The 20,995-nt window shown below is 42.8% G+C and overlaps 1 protein-coding gene across 1 annotated transcript in view; it reads right to left on the bottom strand.

Moving 5' to 3' along the window:
• The window catches only part of LOC146962246 (filamin-C-like), a 110,976-nt gene that overhangs the window by 74,463 nt on the left and 15,518 nt on the right, over nucleotides 1-20,995 (bottom strand). Inside the window, exons 3-15 of the mRNA XM_085769644.1 lie at nucleotides 19,094-19,342; nucleotides 15,191-15,288; nucleotides 14,083-14,233; nucleotides 13,278-13,396; nucleotides 12,329-12,406; nucleotides 11,892-12,054; nucleotides 10,888-11,088; nucleotides 7,667-7,774; nucleotides 4,007-4,144; nucleotides 3,019-3,145; nucleotides 2,078-2,214; nucleotides 962-1,155; nucleotides 9-122 (exon numbers count right to left, since the gene is read on the bottom strand). Coding sequence (XP_085625770.1) covers nucleotides 9-122; nucleotides 962-1,155; nucleotides 2,078-2,214; nucleotides 3,019-3,145; nucleotides 4,007-4,144; nucleotides 7,667-7,774; nucleotides 10,888-11,088; nucleotides 11,892-12,054; nucleotides 12,329-12,406; nucleotides 13,278-13,396; nucleotides 14,083-14,233; nucleotides 15,191-15,288; nucleotides 19,094-19,342 — 1,877 coding nt within the window. The remainder of the gene's footprint in view (nucleotides 1-8; nucleotides 123-961; nucleotides 1,156-2,077; nucleotides 2,215-3,018; nucleotides 3,146-4,006; nucleotides 4,145-7,666; nucleotides 7,775-10,887; nucleotides 11,089-11,891; nucleotides 12,055-12,328; nucleotides 12,407-13,277; nucleotides 13,397-14,082; nucleotides 14,234-15,190; nucleotides 15,289-19,093; nucleotides 19,343-20,995) is intronic.

The raw sequence follows: 20,995 nt of genomic DNA, 5'->3' as shown, positions 1-20,995 counted from the left end.
TCCCTCACCTGGGCGTAGAGCTTCAGCTCTCCTCTGCCGGCGCCGTGGGTGTCGATGGTGAAGTCTGCAGGTTTGTTGACGATGCAGCCCAGAGGCTCCAGACCGGGACCGTAACACTTCACCTGAGGGGGGGGGGGGGGACATTCAGCTCAGCACGTCAAGCCTCTCAAGTCACTTTGAACCCCATAATAGCAATATGTAAGCAAGCAATACAAATTATGGATCAAAAACCAATGAGATGGCACCACTGCGGCATCCTGAGAAAACACAACCTTCTTGCATTTGAAAACTTTATAATTTACTGTAATATCAGACTGGTTTTTAAATGTCTTCATAACTGTGTATCACCCTGTTTTCTGCACTGATAAAAAGACGCTGTAGCTCAAGCCGAGTAAACACACGAGCCTCCTACAATGGCGACTGCATTGTTCCCAACATCATTTGGACAGTCTGCCTTCTCAACAAAAGGGGTTAATTAACCTATGGAACACTTTACCCACTCACCTGAAACCGGAGACTGATACAAACTCGTTTAATAGAGGATTAAAAGCAAAACAACAATGCTCACATGTATAAATATGGACTTTTTCATTGTTACTAATAGAAATCATGATCGTAACAGTAAAAACTGTTAGGATCATGATTTCTGTTTGCTCAATCTCCTCTCGTTGATCTTGTGCTCTGTATTTTTTAGTATGCTACTGTCATGATGTAGTGTCATGCACTTGGTTTAATCTCATACTGTTGATGATATGTTCTGTGCTTTTTGAATTGCCGCCTATGGACTGGTGTTGAAAATTAGCACATGTGCTAAACAACACACCCAAGCAAAGCATCTGGTCTGTCCACTGGAACAGTCTTAATGTATTTGTGATGTCCATATCAAATAAATAAACATAACATAACATAACATAACATAACAGCTGTCAATCACAGCCTCAGTCAGGTGGTGGCGTCCTACCTTCTCTGGGAAGACGTCGTTGGCGGCGGGGAGGATGTGGGCCATGAAGGGACTGTCCTTGATGTCCTCGTCGTCACAGATGACGTGGACGGCGTAGTCCCCCGGTTCCGTCGGCCAGTACCGGACGTCACATGACCCGTCGCCTTTATCGTCACACTCGATCTTGGCCTGGGAGGGGCCCTCGATGGAGAAACCTGCACACGGCACAGCCAGTCAACACCTGACACCGAGCTGATGGTGGCGCCAACGTTCAACGTCCAATCACAATAATACGTCAAAGTATAACGTCGGATCTGTTCATCATCAACCAACCAACCAACCAACCAACCAACTAAACCAACCAACCAACAAACCAATCAACGAACCAACCAACCAACCAATCAACCAACCAACCGACCAACCAACCAACCAACCAAACAGCCAACAAACCAATCAACCAACCAACCAACCAACCAACCAACCAACCAACCAACCAATCAACCAACCAACCAATCAACCAACCAACCAACCAACCAACCAACCAACCAACCAACCAACCAACCAATCAAACAACCAACCAACCAACCGACCAACCCAACCAACCAACCAACCAACCATTCAACCAATCAACCAACCAACCAACCAACCAACCAACCAACCAACCAACCAACCAACCAACCAACCAATCAACCAATCAACCAACCAACCAACCAACCAACCAAGCAACCAGCCAACCAACCAATCCACCAACCAACCAACCAATCCACCAACCAACCAACCAACCAACCAACCAACCAACCAACCAATCAATCAGTCAATCAAGATGTATTTGTATAGTCCTTTAAAACTTAAAGCTTTACAGTAAAATAGAAAGCGACAGTAAACGCAGCAATAAAAACTCAGAGTAAACATGGCACAACAATTTAAAGTGTTAAAAAACATTTTGCTTTACATTTTACCAGAGAGCTTCACAATAATAGCAAATAGTAAGAGACATTCCTGAACAACAGTAGAAGACAACAATAAAAACTCAGAGTAGACATAGCACAACAATGTTAAGTGTTAAAATCCATCTTAAAAGGGAAGGTTTTCCATGTCTCTACGCTGACGACGCTCTGGTTTATCTCTGATACCTACCCAGCGTCCCCACCTCCGTCCCAATGGCCTCCACCACAAAGTCAGCGCTCTTCCCCACCATCCCGGTCTCCAGACCCGGACCCCAGGCCCTCACCTTCTGAGGCCCCGCCTCCTCGCTCACCTGGACTTCAAACGGACTGAAAACACACAGACACACGATTACATCATGAGTAGAAACTAAAACTAAAGACGGAAGAAAGAAACTTCACAAACGGGACGGGACCAGGTGCCAGGGCCGGCCCTAGGATTTTGGTGGCCCCCTAAACAAGGTTTTTGTTTGTGGCCCTACACTCTAAGCACAAACACCAAATCACTGGTTAAAACTGAATACAGACGTGTTTATGCCCTCTGAGGTTTGAGGCCATTTTCTCAACTTTTACATATTTTCTTAAATGTATCTTTTTAAGATACTTGCAGATGTAACAATACTCAAGTGTTTTATGTCTAAATATTAGAACCTCCGCTGTAAGCACACTGAGGCCAGTTTGTCCTAGAACACTGTAGAAAGAAATAATTTAGGCCAAATGCTGGAAATTTGAGGTCTGCTTTTTGAAAAATGTCAAATCCCTTGTGAAAACACTCCTTCAGTCATGAGAATGAACTGTTTTGGTGCTTGAAATAGGATATGAATACAGTAATAGATACGTGTAGAAAACAAGTCTAAAATGACATTTTGTAAGATTGCTTTTTGAGCACAAATGTTGTCATTCAGCCGTTCTATTTTCACCAAATGTCTCAAATGTGAGATAAAAGAAGCTGAATATTGACTTCACATTACATATAAAGCTCATAGCTGCACGTGCAGACCTCAGGATGTTTAAATGACTTGATGAACCCCGGTACCTTTCTGATCATGTGGCCCCCCCACCTAATGGCTGTGGCCCTAAACAACCGCATAGAGGGTTTATGCCAGCGGCCGGCCCTGCCAGGTGCGGTCTCACCTGCGTGGGATAGCGTGTCCTCCCCAGGTGATGCTGACGACGTACTTCCCCGTCATGATGGGGTAGTAGTTGCACTCAAACACACCGTTCTCCAACTCCAGCACCTTCACCGGCTCCTCAAGGCCCTCTGCAGGAAACATCACAGTCAGAGGCGTTCATTCATAAAACCAGACCAACCAACCAGGGGTCAGGGGTCAGGGGTCTTAATTTGATCCGGGGGTTTTTTTTCCTTTCCAATATAATGTGTTTACTGTTGAGTTCAGAAAGGAAAACCAGCCCAGGGGTGGATTAATGTGTGTCATGGCAAATAGATAATTGATTTTTGGGAGAATGTTCATTTTGACAGATGCAATTCGGCCAATTAGGGATTGTGGGAGTTTATTCCATCGGTTGAGATCGTTGTGCAGTAGTGGTGTGAAATTCAGTTTGAATATGAAGAGTTCATTTGCAAAAGCAGATAAAAATTCTAGAATCTTAATTTTTTTTTTTTTATTTGCATAAGGTGATATCAGTCAAACCAAAGTTGAGTGACTTTGGGATGTAACAAAACAGACATATCTCAAAAAAATAAAGTTTTATTGAAAACAACACTATGCAAAGAATAATTACAAAGCCTCAGCTCATTTTTTTCAAAATGGCACTTGTAAATGAACTATGTTCTTTGGGTTTGTTGAGATATGAATTCCGAGGTACTTGATGGATTGAGTTGCATGTTTGTAGGGTAAGTCCCCAACCTCAGCATCCCAATCAATATGAGTGAGAGGCTGAATCTCAGATTTTGTCCAGTTTATGGAGTAGCCAGAAACTCTGCTGAAGCTGTCGACAAGCTTATGGACTGATGGAAGTGAGGTGGAGGGAGATGTTAGATATAGTAAGATGTCATCTGCATATAAACTGATGTTGTGGCAATGTGACATTGTTTGTATACCTGAGATGTGATTGTTCTGTCTAATGGCTGTGGCGAGGTGTCGGGTGTCGGGTGTCTTACTTGGTCCCTTCACGGAGACTCGGAGTTCTCCACTTCCTGCTCCTTTAGTGTAAACTTTAAAATCGGCCACCTCCTTCACCCTCAGGCCTTTGGGCTGCAGCCCGCGGCCCGACGCTCTGCAGGAGTTGGGGTTACAGGCTGTGGGACCAGTAAGACGGAAACACAGGTCACTGGTTAGACTGGGAGGGTCAAAGGTCAACCATCAACACACACACACACATAAACACTCACACACTCCCATCACTGAAGCATTGTAAAAACTGTTGTTACTGAGTTAAAGGGATAGTTCAACATTTTGGCAAATTGGCCCATCCCCATAATCCCTATAGTCATAGCAGTAGGTTCGTTACCTTTAATTGTCGGTGCAAGCTGTTTTTAGAACGGTGGAGCAGAGCCGTGAGCTGCTCAGGGCTATGCTATGGAGGCTCATTATGGGATTTCTTGGTTTCACCGCATCAAACTCATCAAATACACAATCCAACAACTCCACAACGCTCTGGTGGACAAGTTGTGAGCTGCACATTCACCACGCTATGAGATAATAACACAACGTTACCACACAGAGTTGTTTTAGAGGGAAATACATGTAAAACCGCTGATGCACGTTGCCTTCAGGGACAGTTTTTCATCAACAGTCTCTGCATTTCCCTCTAAAACAACTCTGTGTGGTAACGTTGTGTTATTATCTCATAGCGTGGTGAATGTGCAGCTCACAACTTGTCCACCAGAGCGTTGTGGTGTTGTTGGATTGTGTATTTGATGAGTTTGATGAGGGAAACCAAGAAATCCCATAATGAGCCTCCTCTAGCGTAGCTCTGAGCAGCTCACGGCTCTGCTCCGCCGTTCTAAAAATATCTTGCACCGACAATTACAGGTAACGAACCTACTGCTATGACTATAGGGATTATGGCAATGGGCCAGTTTGCCAAAATGTTGAACTATCCCTTTAAAATACAGAAACTTTGCATTTACTCTGAACGAGTCGTAAACCACCAAGAAGACTTTACCAAAACAACCTGACACACTCACATACACACACACACTTGCGTTGGGTTAGTCAGCTGATCAGTGCTGAAGCAGTTTGCTGCGGCTGCAAGGAAAAAGCCAGAGAAGAAGAAGAAGCTGCAGGAATCAGAACCAGGAAGTGAAACATGTCGTCGATCAGCTGATTAAACCCACAGGTAAACACAGAGCAGAGTGGGGGTGGGGGGGGGGCAGCTGAAGCAGTGATGAATAGGGATGGGTATTGATAAGAATTTAGCGATTCCGATTCCATTATCGATATTGCTTATCGATTCGATTCCTTATCGATTCTCTTATCGATTCTCATTGGGTGAGGGAATAAAAGAGAAATGGGTTTGTTTGCATTAATGCTGTGGTTCCCAACCTTTTTTGGCTCATGACCCCTTTTGACATCACAAATTTCTGGTGACCCTCATTCAAGATAAGCAAGCTCAGATATTTGTATATGCTGCATTTTATTTTATCTTGATTTATTCAAGAAAGTGAATATATCAAGAATATAGTTGTTTAAGATTGTGAAAAATAATTAGTTTATTTATTTATTTATTTATTTTTAATCAATTACTAGACATTTAAGGCGACCCCACATGGGGTCCCAACCCCAAGGTTGAAAACACTGCATAAATGGCTCTGACATTAAAAAAGTTGACAGGACCGACCTGCCTGGACAGGTTAACACTAGACCACTGTGGCTGTGGGCCAGCTGTGCTCACAGGAGGAATTTAACAATGTTTCCATTACATATTTTTTATGCATCTGTAGGTTATTGTTTTCATAACGTTCGTTTTTATGCGGAGCGAGTGAGCGAGCGAAAGAGAGAGAGCGCGCCAGAGAAAAGACACAGGGCGCAGCTACCGTTTCACCTGGCTACGAGCAAAACCTGAAAGGAAGTGATTAGAATGAAGAGAGAAAAACACAAAGAATATGTAGCCTGTTCAGGAGACGTTGTCCTGTCCTCACGACGTGAGGGAGGGAGGACCGGAGGGTGGCTCTGGCTCACAGGTTAGTGATGAGGAAACGTCACTGTCAGCTGCATCTGTCAGCAGCTCCGCTCCACACAGACACGCCACTAACTTTTACTACTACTTTACTACTACTATTTTGTGAGAACAAACGGTGACATGTGGATATAAACACTAAGCACCCTCATTTATAATGAAGATTGATTTTAACGGAACGTTACGTAACGTCATTAATCAATTAATGCGCGAGTTTCTGAACCAAACGGAATCGATAAGGGAATCGTTAAAGCAGACACGCACACGATTCCAAGAATTGATCCAAGTTGGAACCGGTTCCGAAGAGGAACCGGTTTTCGATTCCCATCCCTAGTGATGAACATGATGACAATGAAGAAGAAGAAGAGGAAACATTTGGACTCGTTCATTCGTCTAAAAATAAAAGTTAACGAGATTATTAATTAATAATTAAAGTCTGTTAAAGTCTGTTAATGTCTGACCTGATGGACCTGGTTCTGGTCCACGTTGTTATTTTATTTCCACTCAGTCGTTATTTAATTTAAAGAATAAAAACTGAATATCTACAACAAAAAACTACACAGAAGAATAACACACGAACACACACGGACACACACTGACACGCCCTCTCTGGATGACATCACTAATTTGATCTAATTTTAGTAAAACATCTCAGTAACACTTTATTTCTATCTATCTCTATGCCGCATTATAACCATACTTATAATGAGTTATAATGCAGTTATAGCACTGTATAACTATAGTTATAAACACTCATAAATTATCATGAGCCTCTGTAGCGTAGCTCTGAGCAGCTCACGGCTCTGCTCCGCCGTTCTAAAAACGGCTTGCACCGACAATTAAAGGTAACGAACCTACTGCTATGACTATAGGGATTATGGCAATGGGCCAATTTGACAAAATGTTGAACTATCCCTTTAAAGACGGAAGAACCTAAGACCTGTGTGTAGGACCCGTCCAGGAACCAAAACTGATCCAGAACCAGTCTTACACTGCAAAAACTCAAAATCTTACCAAGAATATTTGTATTATTTCTAGTCAAAATGTCACTTCTAGTCCAAACTAATCAAATTATACTCAAAATAAGACTCATCACATAAAAAGTAGCTTGTTTTTAGACACTTTTTACTTCTTTCAAGCAGATTTTCACTTGGAATAAGTAGAAAAATCTGATAGTGGAGCAAGTTTTTCTTTCTTATTACAAGCACAAAAAACTTGCTTTCACTGGCAGATTTTTCTACTTATTTCAAGTGAAAATCGGTTTGAAACAAGTGGAAATGATCTGAAAACAAGTTCATTTTTCGGTGATGAATCTAATTTTAAGTGGAAAGAGATTAGTTTTGACTAGAAATGAGACATTTTGACAAGAAATAAGACAAATATTCTTGGAAAGATCTTGACTCATCCATCCAGAGAGGACTGACTCAGCTCTGAGCCGGAGGAGGAAGGAAGAGAAGGAGAAGCTGCTCAGGACGAAGCAGGAGCTGCACATGCTGGAGAACCGGACCCCCCCAGAGCGCCGTGGGGGTGGGGGAGCCGAGGCGGGGATGGTTTTGAGTTGCGGTGGAGGGAAACCAGGCTAGCGCAGGCAGCTCCAGTCACACCGCTCCCCCGCCCTCCCCCCCGGGCCTCTACTAACTTGGTCGCCGGGGTTTGGGCGGCGTGGGAGGGGGGGCTCTCCGTGTCCTGTCTGAGGGAGGGGGCACGACCTGCACCGGAGACCCGGGAGGGGGGGCGCTCTGTGGAACTGAAGGAGGGACAACAGTGATGACACAGTTTTACATGTAGAGAGAGGACAGAGACCTCCAGACCCCCCCCCAGACCCCCAGACCACCGGACCACCGGACCAGCAGGCAGAGGTGGAAGAAGTCAAAACTTCACACACTGCAAAAACTCAAGCTCTTTCCAAGAATATTTGTCTTATTTCTTGTCAAAATGTCTCATTTCTAGTCAAAACTAATCTCTTTCCACTTTAAATAAGACTCATCACCTAAAAATTCACTTGTTTTTAGATAATCTTCAATTGTTTCTAACAAATTTTCACTTGAAATAAGTAGAAAAATCTGCCAGTGAAAGCAAGTTTTTTCTGCTTGTAATAAGAAAGAAAAACTTGCTCCACTATCAGATTTTTCTACTTATTTCAAGTGAAAATCTGCTTGAAAGAAGTAAAAAGTGTCTAAAAACAAGCTGCTTTTTATGTGATTTTACGTATAATGAGATTTGTTTTGACTAGAAATAAGACAAATATTCTTGGAAAGATTTTGAGTTTTTGCAGTGTACGTCAAGATGACAAGTCCCAAATTCGCAATCAAGTCCAGAGAAGCAAGTCCTAAGCACGCCAGTCCCCACTCTGGAGGACACAAGGTCCGATTCAGGTTCTAGGCCAAGTCCAGAGTCAAGTCCCAGGTCAAATTAAGATTCAAGTCCAGACACAACTGTCCAGTCAGGTCCAAAGTCCCGGTTCAAGTAAAGTAAACTTGGGAAATCCTGAGTTAAAGACAAGACTCAAGTCCAGTCCACCGTCCAGTCCCATGTCCAGACCAACAGAAAACAGAAAGTCCTGTCAGGTCGAGACTGGACCAGGTCGAGACAGACCTGAAGTCCCGACTCTAATACAGTCTAGTCTGAAGTGAAGTCTGGTTCAGGTCCAATCAGACAAACATGTCCACAACTCTGCCGGCCAACCGGTTCAGGACCTGAGGAGGTCGGACACCACATCCCAAAACCATGAGCGCACACAGCGTCAGCCAGAACACCAAGGACCGAGGAGCAAGCACCAACTGGACCAGAACTGGACCCAGACCTGGACCCAGAGTGGACCCAGAGTGGATCTAGAGTGGACCCAGAGTGGACCCAGAATGGACCCAGAGTGGACCCAAAATGGACCCAGAGTGGACCCAGAATGGACCCAGCACTGGACCCAAAGTGGACCCAGAATGGACCCAGAGTGGACCCAGAGTGGATCCAGATTGGACCCAGAATGGACCCAGAACTGGACCCAGAATGGACCCAGCATTGGATCCAGAATGGATCTAGAGTGGACCCAGAGTGGACCCAGAATGGACCCAGAGTGGACCCAGAATGGACCCAGAATGGACCCAGAATGGATCTAGTGTGGACCCAGACCTGGACCCAGAATGGACCCAGAGTAGACCAGATCTGGACCCAGAGTGGACCCAAAATTGATCCAGAGTGGACCCAGCACTGGACCCAAAGTGGACCCAGATTGGACCCAAAATGGACCCAGCACTGGACCCAAAGTGGACCCAGAGTGGATCCAGATTGGACCCAGAATGGACCCAGAACTGGACCCAGACCTGGACCCAGAGTGGACGCGATATTTTTTTTTGTAGGATATAGGTCCGGGAAAGTCCCGCCTTTCCCGCATCTGATTGGCTAGAAGGACTTTTGCCTGATTGGTTGTTTGTTTTGGCTGTGAAACGGCTGTGAAACGCAGGCTGTCGGCAAAGTGTGATAAGTGCCTAGATCTACCTGGACTCTCTCTACTTATCACTCTGATCTTTTTACTGAACTTAACCAACTCCTTTCTTCATTGCCTAAACCCAACCAATGGCACAACTACACTTCTCTCAGACTCAAAATGTAAACTTGGAATATAAATTTAAAAACTACATTTTTCGGAATGTGAAACCAGCGGGGATCGAACATGGATTCACCACACCGCAGGTAGCAACGCAAACCGCTTCGCCATGGCGTCAGAACACACTAAGAATTTCGAAGTTTTTGTGTATTTTAGTTTACTGCAGTACTGTTGTGAAATGACGTTGGACGACCAAATTGAATAACCAATCAGAGGAGAGCTCATCTAGCCAATCAGAGGCGGGGAAGGTGGGACTTTCCCGGACCTATCCTATGAAAAAAACTATAGTGGCCTGGACCCAGAGTGGACCAAGACCTGGACCCAGGGTGGATGCAGAATGAGGTTCAGGGTTCAGACTGTTATGGAAAAAGGTTTAGTTCTTTAATCTGTGGAGGTCAAAACCAGGTTCATTATGTTGATTATATCAGATTAACAACGGAGACACATTTAACACCTGGACAGAAAGTGGTGAGGAACTATCTGAGGACAGAAACGTGTCCATCATACACCGAGTCGGTAACCAAGGAAACGTCACTTCCGGTCAGAGCCGTGGGGGAAAACAAACCGATTCCCCCGTAGACATACGTGTGAAAACGCAGCATTTTAAACCTTTGTCTAACGCTTGTCCACTGTCATGTCTTAGTTTGAATCACTTGTATCTGCTGACAAAGAGCTAGAGATTAAAAAACTCATCACGATCCGTGTCCATTGTTGTCCGTACATTTTAAAATATTGGCTCTTTCCCAGTTAGTCACATCTCGCCTACACCGAGTCGGTAACCAAGGAAACGTTGCTTCCGGTCAGAGCCGTTAGCTACACGGTTGGATAAGATATAAAAGTTCAGGTTGTGGTTTTTCTATTTATTTGCAGTTCAAAATGGTTCACAACAACTCTTAGGCATCGTCTCCGAGTGTGTAGACCAAGGGAACGCCACCTAAACGTCAGACAAACACTTCCTCCATAGACAGACGGATGTGACTGACTGGGAAAGAGCCAAGATTTTAAAATGTACCGACAACAATGGACCTGAATCGTGATGAGTTTTTTAATATCTAGCTCTTTGTCAGCAGATACAAGTGATTCAAACTAAGACATGACAGCAGACAAGCGTTAGACAAAAGGTTTAAAATGCTGCGTTTTTACACGTATGTCTATGGGGGAATCGGTTTGTTTTCCCCCACGGCTCTGACCGGAAGTGATGTTTCCTTGGTTACCGACTCGGTGTATAGATAGGACAGAGACGTGTCCATCACACCCACCCTCGGAGACGTTGACGGTGAAGGGGCTTCTGGGAATCTGCTGGCCGGCGAAGGTCACGTAGACGGTGTGCGGTCCCTCCAGGACGGGGACGTAGGTGCAGCGGAAGACACTGTCCCCTTTGTTCTCCAGGACAATCTCCACCGTGTCCCGCCGGCCGTTGGAATCCACGATGATGACGCCCACGTCTCCGGCGCCCGCCCCTGGAGGACGGACAGAGGGACAACGGACCGTTCACACGCTGACGAGGACAGACACAGTTCCTCTTTGGGTGTTTTCCAGATCATTGAAGGGACAGTTCAACGTTTTGTCAAACTGGCCCATTACCATAATCCCTATAGTCATAGCAGTAGGTTCGTTACCTTTAATTGTCAGTGCAAGCTGTTTTTAGAACGGTGGAGCAGAGCCGTGAGCTGCTCAGAGCTACGCTACGGAGGCTCATTATGGGATTTCTTGGTTTCCCTCATCATCAAACTCATCAAATACACAATCCAACAACTCCACAACGCTCTGGTGGACAAGTTGTGAGCTGCACATTCACCACGCTATGAGATAATAACACAACGTTACCACACAGAGTTGTTTTAGAGGGAAATTCATGTAAAACCACTGATGCACGTTGCCTTCAGGGACAGTTTTTCATCAACAGTCTCTGTATTTACCTTGAAAACTGCTCTGTTTCGTAACGTTCCATTATTATCTCATAGCGTGGTGAATGTGCAGCTCACAACTTGTCCACCAGAGCGTTTTGGAGTTGTTGGGATTTTGTATTTGATGAGTTTGATGAGGGAAACCAAGAAATTCTGCTCCACCGTTCTAAAAACAGCTTGCACCGACAATTAAAGGTAACGAACCTACTACTGCTATGACTATAGGGATTATGGCAATGGGCCAATTTGACAAAATGTTGAACTATCCCTTTAAATATTTGTACAAGCAAGACGGATTTAGTCGTGGTGTGTTCAGGGTCCAGTAACATGTCCAGTAATGTTGAGCTTCACTTCACCTGCAGTGTAAATGTCGAAGTACGTGGGTTTGTTGGCGACGTTGCCTTGTGGCTGCAGCCCCGGCCCGCGGGCCTGAACTCTGCTGGGGTCGCCCATCGCCTTGGAGACGTTGACCATGAAGGGACTTCTGTCGATGTCCTGGCCAGCGAACAGCACCTTCACCTGGGGGGGGGGGGGGGGGATTCAGTCATGCATTGGTTTTCATTGGTTTTCATTGTTTTTCATTGTTTTTCATTGGTTTTCATTGGTTTTCATTGTTTTTCATTGGTTTTCATTGGTTTTCATTGGTTTTCATTGTTTTTCATTGGTTTTCATTGGTTTTCATTGTTTTTCATTGGTTTTCATTGGTTTTCATTGGTTTTCATTGTTTCTCATTGGTTTTCATTGGTTTTCATTGATCCCAGTGAGTTCTGTGGAGAAGAGCGTGACCTCTGACCTTGTGCAGCCCCTCCACCTTGGGCAGGTAGACCACCGAGTAGGTTCTGTTCTTGTCGTTGTTGGGGATGACCCGGGCCTGAAACCACACAGAGAGGAGACATTTCACACGTCACGACAACATCAAAACATGGCGGCCCTCGTCTTAAACGGTTAGAATTTAAAACTTTTAAAGGGACAACGAGGAGTTTTGTTAAAGCGAGGTGTGAAATTCTTTGACCGGCACAAGACAGACTCTTTGACCGGCACAAGACAGACTCATGTTTTCATTCATCAAGAATTAAAGTCAGAGGTTGGAAGACGATCACATACCGTCGTAGTTCCCACCATAAACGGAGATTCGGCGGCGTTATTCTCATGACTCACCACGAAACCGAAAGTAAAGAAACGCTGGTCGGCTCGCCCAGCATTTCCACCACCACTAATAATAACAAAATAACCATAGAGACAAAACCATAGATTTATCTAAAATGGACCATTAACAAGTGGTAACGGAGATTCATCCACATTAATATCAGACTTTTTTATTGTCGTGGAATTTTTGGTTCTGCCGATGGAGAAACTCCTCGTTGTCCCTTTAAGTTATTTGTTGAGGTTTTAATGCATATTTTTGGTGTATTATTGCAGTAGCCTATATGAAATACGTTTATATTAAGCTGTGATTGTTGTATTGTATGAAATTGTGTTCCTCCTATGTGACGGAAATAACCTTTAACTGTTATCTAGGCTGTAACGTCTTCTCTTCATTTGCCTCCAAAATAACCATAATTTACTGCTGCATTTATTTTTCCTATTCAGCGATGAGCCACAATACACCAAACTTCCTTCAGGTATCCATGGTTTTTCTCTCTCGAGTTCCTGCAGCGTGAACGGAAAGTCGGAAGTCGGAAATTTCCGAGTTGGGAATTCCGACCTCCGAGTTGTTTTGAACGCAGCGTGAGAGCCCCCACCTCCTCCGTGTGTCCCTCTGGATCCTCCACGTAGACCAGGACCTCCCCCAGTCCGGCCTCCACCGTCTCCACCAGGAACTCTGCCGGCTTCAGAACCACGTTCCCTCTGGGCTCGATACCTGTCGTCATGACAACATGAGGTAATGGTATTGATGTTAAAGGGAATAAAGAAAAAATCTGCACACCATAGGAGCTCCCTTCAGAGGATTTAATAGCGCGACATCTCGAGCAACAATTCTCTTTTTCAAACAGCAGTTGTTGTTTTTCTTTATTTCATCTATTCCTCCTTTATCCAGCACCCATCCCAACTGGGCCTACCTGATGTGCCTGTTTTTCTCACAATTTTGCATTGATGTTAAAGGGGACATATTCTGCTCATCTCTGCTTCTTGACCTGGCACCTTGATGTCTAACAGTAATGTTAGTAACATGCTTTGGTCAGAAAAACAGCTGGGTTCTCTACGCACCAGTTTCACAGCCTTGCTCTAAACGGTCGGTTTAGAAGCTTCGCTCTGGTAGCTGAGGTAACCATGGTAACCATGGGAGCGAGGGCTTGAATGTTCACATCACCCGGCTTGTGATGTAATAAACCGGGTGAAATTAAAACGGCTTGTTAAGAGACACATTTTCTGACTATGGAAGTTTACAAGATGTTGACATAGTTGTAACTGACGTTTAAGGGGTGAGGAGGCAAATACACACTAAAGCTATGAAAAAGTGAGTTTTGCATAATATGTCCCCTTTAAACAGTAATATTAATCAGTCAGAGGGGGGTCGGGGGTGGGGGTGGGGGGGGGGGTCCTGACCCGGTCCGTAGGCCTTGGCCCTCTTGGGGTGCAGCGTCTTGGCCCTCAGCGGTGCTCCGGGCTTCAGCTTGGCCTTGGGGAACTGGGACAGGTAGGTCATCACAGAGTGCTCGTCCACGTTGGGGTCCACGATCTCCTCAGGGGCAATGACCTGGGGGGGGGGCAAGAGGGGGTAGAGAGACAGGGTTAAAGACAATGGAGGTGTCCTTACTCTCTTATTCCAGTGCTCTAGTTTTACTGAGACAAACAGACGATGGACAGACTCTGGTCCTCAGCAGGAAGTCTCTTCCTTTCAGAGTAAAGCTGCTTTATACCTCCGGTCCGTCAGCACCAAACGTTCCCTCCGTAACCGGCCTACATACCTCCGTCCGGTTTCACTGTTTTTATGGACGTAACACAACTTCTCCTCTAGGGGGCAGTGTCGTGTCATAAATTACAGCGTTGTTGACACGGCAAACGTTGCCATGTCAACGAACGCTGTCATTACCGGCACCAACATCAAATGTATGTTCCCTCTCACCAACTCACATGTCTTCTCCAAATTCTGGAGAAATGTTGTGATGATATCGTCAAATTGTGAAATTGCCTTGGTTGGAATAAATAAAAAGAAAGAAAGAAAGAAAGAAAGAAAGAAAGAAAGAAAGAAAGAAAGAAAGAAAGAAAGAAAGAAAGAAAGAAAGAAAGAAAGAAATTCTGCACAATTTTTAAATGTTCAATGTTTACTCTCGTCTTCTCCTCCTTCTTTGAATTTCCGGCAACTACTCTCCTCTTCGCCGATTTTCATAATTTTCTCTTTTCTCTGCTTCTGACTCAATACTGCCACCCCGGTTACCCCGGTTACCGGTGGTATTGCTCCGTTTCGTCCGGAGCACTCCGGATTCGTAAGCTCAGAGGCAACGGATCCACTGACGGATGAAACGACGGCCGGATACGGACGAAAGTGTCCGTATCAGTTTTTACCGTAGAGTATAAATGGGCCTTAAAAGTTAAAAGTCCTGCAGAGTCTCATCCACACACACTGAATAAAGTTTCTCTGTTGCAGCAGAACCAGAACCAGGACCAGCATTATGCAACATTGTGTGTGTGTGTGTGTGTGTGTGTGTGTTACCTGTGGCACCCCCAGCCAGTCGTCGGCCTGCTGCATGGCCTCTCTGGCGTTCTCCACCGGCTGACTGGGATCCCATGTTTCCCAGTCCGGACAGAGACCTGAAGGCAGCACAGAGTCGCTTGTTTTGAGAACTTTTTAAATCAAGTTTTGATGCAGTGACGCTCTTATTCTGAAAATCCTGTAGCCTATCTGGTCTTTAGAGAATAAAAGTCAAAGACCTCGCTGTTGTTCAGACAGAACCCGAAGGAGCAAGGGATCATGGGAGTTGTTGTCGGGACTGAAGTAACGTTTCAAACTTTACACGTTGATGCGTTCTGATGAAATTGTAAAATTTAACTCGTTAACTCGCCATTGAACGCACCGCGGTTTAAACAGAAGGTCCCTGAACACAACACAACAGAAACACAGTCGGCTGGTTCGACGTGAACGGCGTCAATACAAACAGGAAGTCACCAAAATATATATGAAGGCTAAACGCCGAAACGCGTCAGAGTCTTTAATTGTCGTTTGGACCATGCCATAAATCAATAAAGGCATTTTAGAGTTAAGAGAGTGTCTTGGAATTTTTCTTTTGTCTTCCTACATCCTCGATCTCTTTCCAAAGAGCACCTCTGTTTTAAACAACAAGTCCACGAAGCGCTTCTTTTTTTGAACATTTTTTATATATTTCTTATGCTGTACTTCAGTTGTCCCATAAATAACCAATATATATATTTGTCAGAACAGAAGTTTGACTCAGTGTGAATGTTTTTTTAAGCAGTTACCATGATATGTAGGCTAGGCTACTGTAGCCAGAGAATAATTGTGTCATTTGTCTGCCTTGTAAAGCACTTACTGCTCGTGTAGATGAGTGTAGAATAAATAACCTTCACTATTAAATCTCTTCTCAATATACCACGTATACATTCAAAATAAAGGTGCTTTCAGTTATTATGGTCCAACACTATGGAACTCTCTGCCCATTGAACTCCACTCATCTCCAACAACATCTTCTTTTAAGCGTAATCTTAAAACATACCTGTTGTCGCAAGCTTTTAATTAGTTTTTTGTTTGTTTGTCTTAACACATTGGCTTCTGTTTTAATATGCACTAACTTTTTGTTTTAATATGTTCTCACATGTATTGCATCTTGCTTTTATCATGAAGCACATTGAGTTTATGCTTGCCATATGAAATGTGCTAGCTATATAAATAAATTGACATTGACATTGACATATTATCATTATGATGATTATTATCATCAACCACCACCCAAAATACATTTGTTAACTAATTTAACCTTCAATGCACAACATGATTTGTAGTGTTTGCAGTCCTAACTAAGCCAATCAGATCATGACCCGGTGCGTTTCCCATCATGCCCTGAGGCTGCAGTTGGTTGCAGTCGGTGGAGAGCAACTGCGGCGCCTGGCTCTAAAAACTGCGGCCGCCTTGATCTGGTGAGGTTATCGTTGCCGGCGACACAGATCTAACCGGCGTGGAGCGTCGTGGTGCGCTGGTCGCTGCACAGACCTGACTCATCTCCAACACACCCAGCGTCTCCGTCCACGTCCTGAAGAAGCCTCGTCATCATGACATCACGATGATGTCATTGATCACATGTCCACTGTTTAAACTCCATCGGACAAAAAAAAAAAAAAAAAAACTCCATCGTTTAAAGTTTAGATCACGTCTCCATGGAAACAGACCAAGCGTGAAGGTTAACAATAATAATAACAGCAGCAGCAGCAGCAGCAGCAGCTCCTCTCAGTGTTAAAGCTGATTAGAGGATTAAAGTGAAGCTGAACATGGAGGACGCTGGGGGGGGGGGGGTTAAGTGTGTGTACTTTCTTTTTTTTATTATTATTCAATTATTTTTTATTTTGTTTATTCTATTTCCTGCTCTTATATCTCATGTTTTTTTTGAATCTCTTCACTATGTTGTCTGTTGTTGTTGTGTATTTGCCTTACTGGTTTGTACATTCATTTGTTTGCAATAAAGTTAAAGAAAAAAACGTCCTGTCGTCCTTTCTGCTGCAGCTCATTTATGCACTGCAAAAACTCAAAATTTTTCCAAGAATATTTGTCTCATTTCTAGTCAAAACTAATCTCATTCCACTTAAAATAAGACTCATCACCTAAAAATTAACTTGTTTTTAGATCATTTTCACTTGTTTCAAACTAATTTTCACTTGAAATAAGTAGAAAAATCTGCCAGTGAAAGCAAGTTTTTTGTGTTTGTAATAAGAAAGAAAAACTTGCTCCACTATCAGATTTTTCTACTTATTTCAAGTGAAAATCTGCTTGAAAGAAGTAAAAAGTGTCTAAAAACAAGCTGCTTTTTATGTGATGAGTCTGATTCTAAGTAGAATGAGATTAGTTTTGACTAGAAATGACATTTTGACTAGAAATAAGACAAATATTCTTGGTAAGATTTTGAGTTTTTGCAGTTTGGGATTTATTTTCAATCATTGATTATTGATTTATGGATTACCACACACAATGGATGTATTATTGATTGTTATGAAGACATTGATAACTATAATGACTGTGTATTGAGTTTCTAGGTTGATAGATTTGTCTACCTCAGTGTTTTTCAACCTTGGGTTCGGGACCCCATGTTGGGTCGGCTGAATTGTCTAGTAATTGATAAAAAAAAATGTACTGATAAAAAATATATTTTTTAACTAATTATTATTCTTTTTAAAATTAGGATTAAAAACACCACACACAATCTTAAAGGTGTACAGAAATCTGATAGATGAGTTGTTACACTAATTTTATGACCCAGAGTGGGCTCAAATTCAATTTTCTTTTCTGTACACCTTTAAATAACCGTATCTATACTTTCACTTTCTGGAATATAAATAGAGTTCAAATAAAGCTCAACATATAAAAATAGCCCCATGTAGAGGCTACAGTCCTCAACGCAGGCGTCCCCGGTTTGAATCCCGCATCGGGCAGACCTTTCCTGCATGTCATTCCCCCTCTCTCTGCCTCCCCCTTTCCTGTCTATCTCACTATGTGCTATCGAATAAAGGCAAAAAAAGCCAAAAATATACTTAAAAAAAAATAAATAAAATAGCCTATCTGAGCTGAAGCATCTTGATGGACGGTCACAAGCCGAAAAAGGTTGGAAACCACTGGTCTAACTGCTCGGGCTGTTGCATTCAGGGCCGTTGTCTAGGGGAGAAAGGTGATGATAACTCTAGGGGCCCAGCGCCCAGTGGGGCCCATAAAAAACCCCAGTAGTCTAATCTTTGTATGACTGATTTATTCTGCGTAAGACCCTGACTAATACTCATAGTACACTGTAAAAACTCAACATCTTTCCAAGAATATTTGTCTTATTTCTTGTCCAAATGTCTCATTTCTAGTCAAAACTAATCTCTTTCCACTTAAAAAAAGACTCAAAACCTAAAAATTAACTTGTTTTTAGATCATTTTCACTTAAATTCACAATAAGTAGAAAAATCTGCCAGTGAAAGTAAGTTTTTTGTAATAAGGAAGAAAAACTTGCTCCACTATCAGATTATTCAACTTATTCCAAGTGAAAATCTGCTTGAAAGAAGTAAAAAGTGTCTAAAAACAAGCTGCTTTTAATATGATGAGTCTTATTTTAAGTAGAATGAGATTTGTTTTAACTAGAAATGACATTTTGACTAGAAATAAGACAAATATTCTTGCTAAGATACTTGAGTTTTTGCAGTGTAATGCTGCATTAGCATCAAAACAAAGAAGGCTAAATAAAAAACGATAATACATACGTAGTCTAAGAAAAAAAAAAGGAAAAGTTAGGGGGAGGGGCCCACTTTAGTATTCTTTAAGGGGGCCCAGAATTCCTAGCAACGGCCCTGGTTGCATTGACAGATGATTGGTTTTCTAACTGATTATTGATTACTGGTTATCGGTCTCTGTCCTCACCCGGAGCGCAGTTGTCCACCAGCGCCCCCAGCGCCTTCCCGTCCCTCCAGTCGCGGTGGAAGTTGGTGATGGGAAGCTGAGGCACCTTGTTCTGGATCCAGCCCAGCAGCCGCTGCTTCGGCGTCAGCTTCTTGGCGTCTTCGTCGTCCTCGTCCTCCCACATCGGCATGGAGATGGAGTAGTGCAGGATGAGGGTCCAGATCAGACCCAGGATCAGCTTCAGGTTCCCGTCCACGATGGCTTTGGAGTCTGAGGGACAGAGGAGAGGGATGGGGGGGGGGGGGGTCAATATCAACATGACCTGCAGTTTATCTACGAGGCGATTCAACATAACAAGACATAAATCACCAAAAATGTCCAGATTAATGCTGCGTTCAAGACGACTCGGAAGTCGGAAAAAAACAAGTTCCGAGTTGTCAAATTGTTGGAAATCACAGGTTGGAAACTCAGGTATCATATCAGAGCTCCGACTTTCCGACTTGACGTCACGACAACATCAAAATATGGCGGCCCTCGTCTCTTACATGGTTAGAATTTAGACATTTTAAGTTATTGTGTACTTTTATGTATCTCTTTTTTAGAGATGTACTTTTTAATGGTGATATTTATTAGAATCCCCATTTTTAATGATGTATTTATTCATTTTCTTACATGCAACTAGCAGACTTGCACACAGCTGCCAACTCTCTTTCTTTTCTGGTTTCTCTGTTATGTTATGTGTGTGTTTGTGCTGTTATGTGTTTGTGTTTGTGCTATGAGCATGGTGTGCGAGCCACCAAATGGAATTGCCCTTTAAGGGATTAATAAAGTAGTCTTGAATCCTGAATCTTGAATCTTGAATCTTGAATTTGTTGAGGTTTTTTTTGTGTAGCCTATTATTGCAGTAGCCTATATGAAATACGTTTATATTAAGCTGTGATTGTTGTATTGTGTGAAATTGTGTTCGTCCTATGTAACGGAAATAACATTTAACTGTTATCAAGGCTATAACATCTCCTCTCCTCTTCATTTGCCTCCAGAATAAACATCATTTACTGCTGCATTTATTTTTCCTATTCAGCGATGAGCCACAATACACCAAACTTCCTTCAGGTATCCATGTTTTTTCTCTTCTGAGTTCCTGCAGCGTGAACGCAATGATGTCGGAAGTCGGAAATTTCCGAGTTGGTCTTGAACGCAGCATAATTCCAGTTTAGACTCATGAATCTACATCACCACACATCAAATACACAACATCACACTGTGGAACAAACTTCATCAACATTGAAGAAGAAACTGTCCAGTAGTTTATATGACTGCTGTATTCTTGTTGTACGACTGTTGGATCGTGTATTTGGTAACACTTTACTTGTTGCCTATCTCTAACCACTTATAATGAGTTATAATGCAGTTAAAACACTGTACAACTATAGTTACAAACACTCATAAATGATCATAAGACTTTATAACAATAATCATAACACATCATAGAGCATTTTATCATGACTTATAGGGTCAGGTATTATAATACGTTATAATGCTCTATGATGTGTGATGCTTATTGTTATAAAGCCTTATCATAATTTATGAGTGTTTATAATGATAGTTATACACATCTATTAAGCAATTATAACACATTATAACTATATTTATAATTCATTATCGATGTAGGCATTGTTAGCGAGTTACTAACTATTATAACGTATTATAATACCTGACCTTATAAGTCATGATAAAATGCTTTATAGTGTGTTATGATTATTGTTATAAAGCATTATGATCATTTATGAGTGTTTATAACTATAGTTATACAGTGCTGTAACTGCATTATAACTCATTATAAGTATGGTTATAATGCGTTATAGAGATAGGCGACAAATAAAGTGTTACCGTGTAGGTACTTGACAAATTAATTGAATGAAT

Source organism: Trachurus japonicus, chromosome 23 (assembly GCF_045865225.1).
Source record: "Trachurus japonicus isolate A0001 chromosome 23, Traja_1.0".
Lineage (NCBI taxonomy): Eukaryota > Metazoa > Chordata > Actinopteri > Carangiformes > Carangidae > Trachurus > Trachurus japonicus.
The sequence above is the reverse complement of the archived record's forward strand: the minus strand, read 5'-3'. Positions and strand labels throughout refer to the sequence as shown.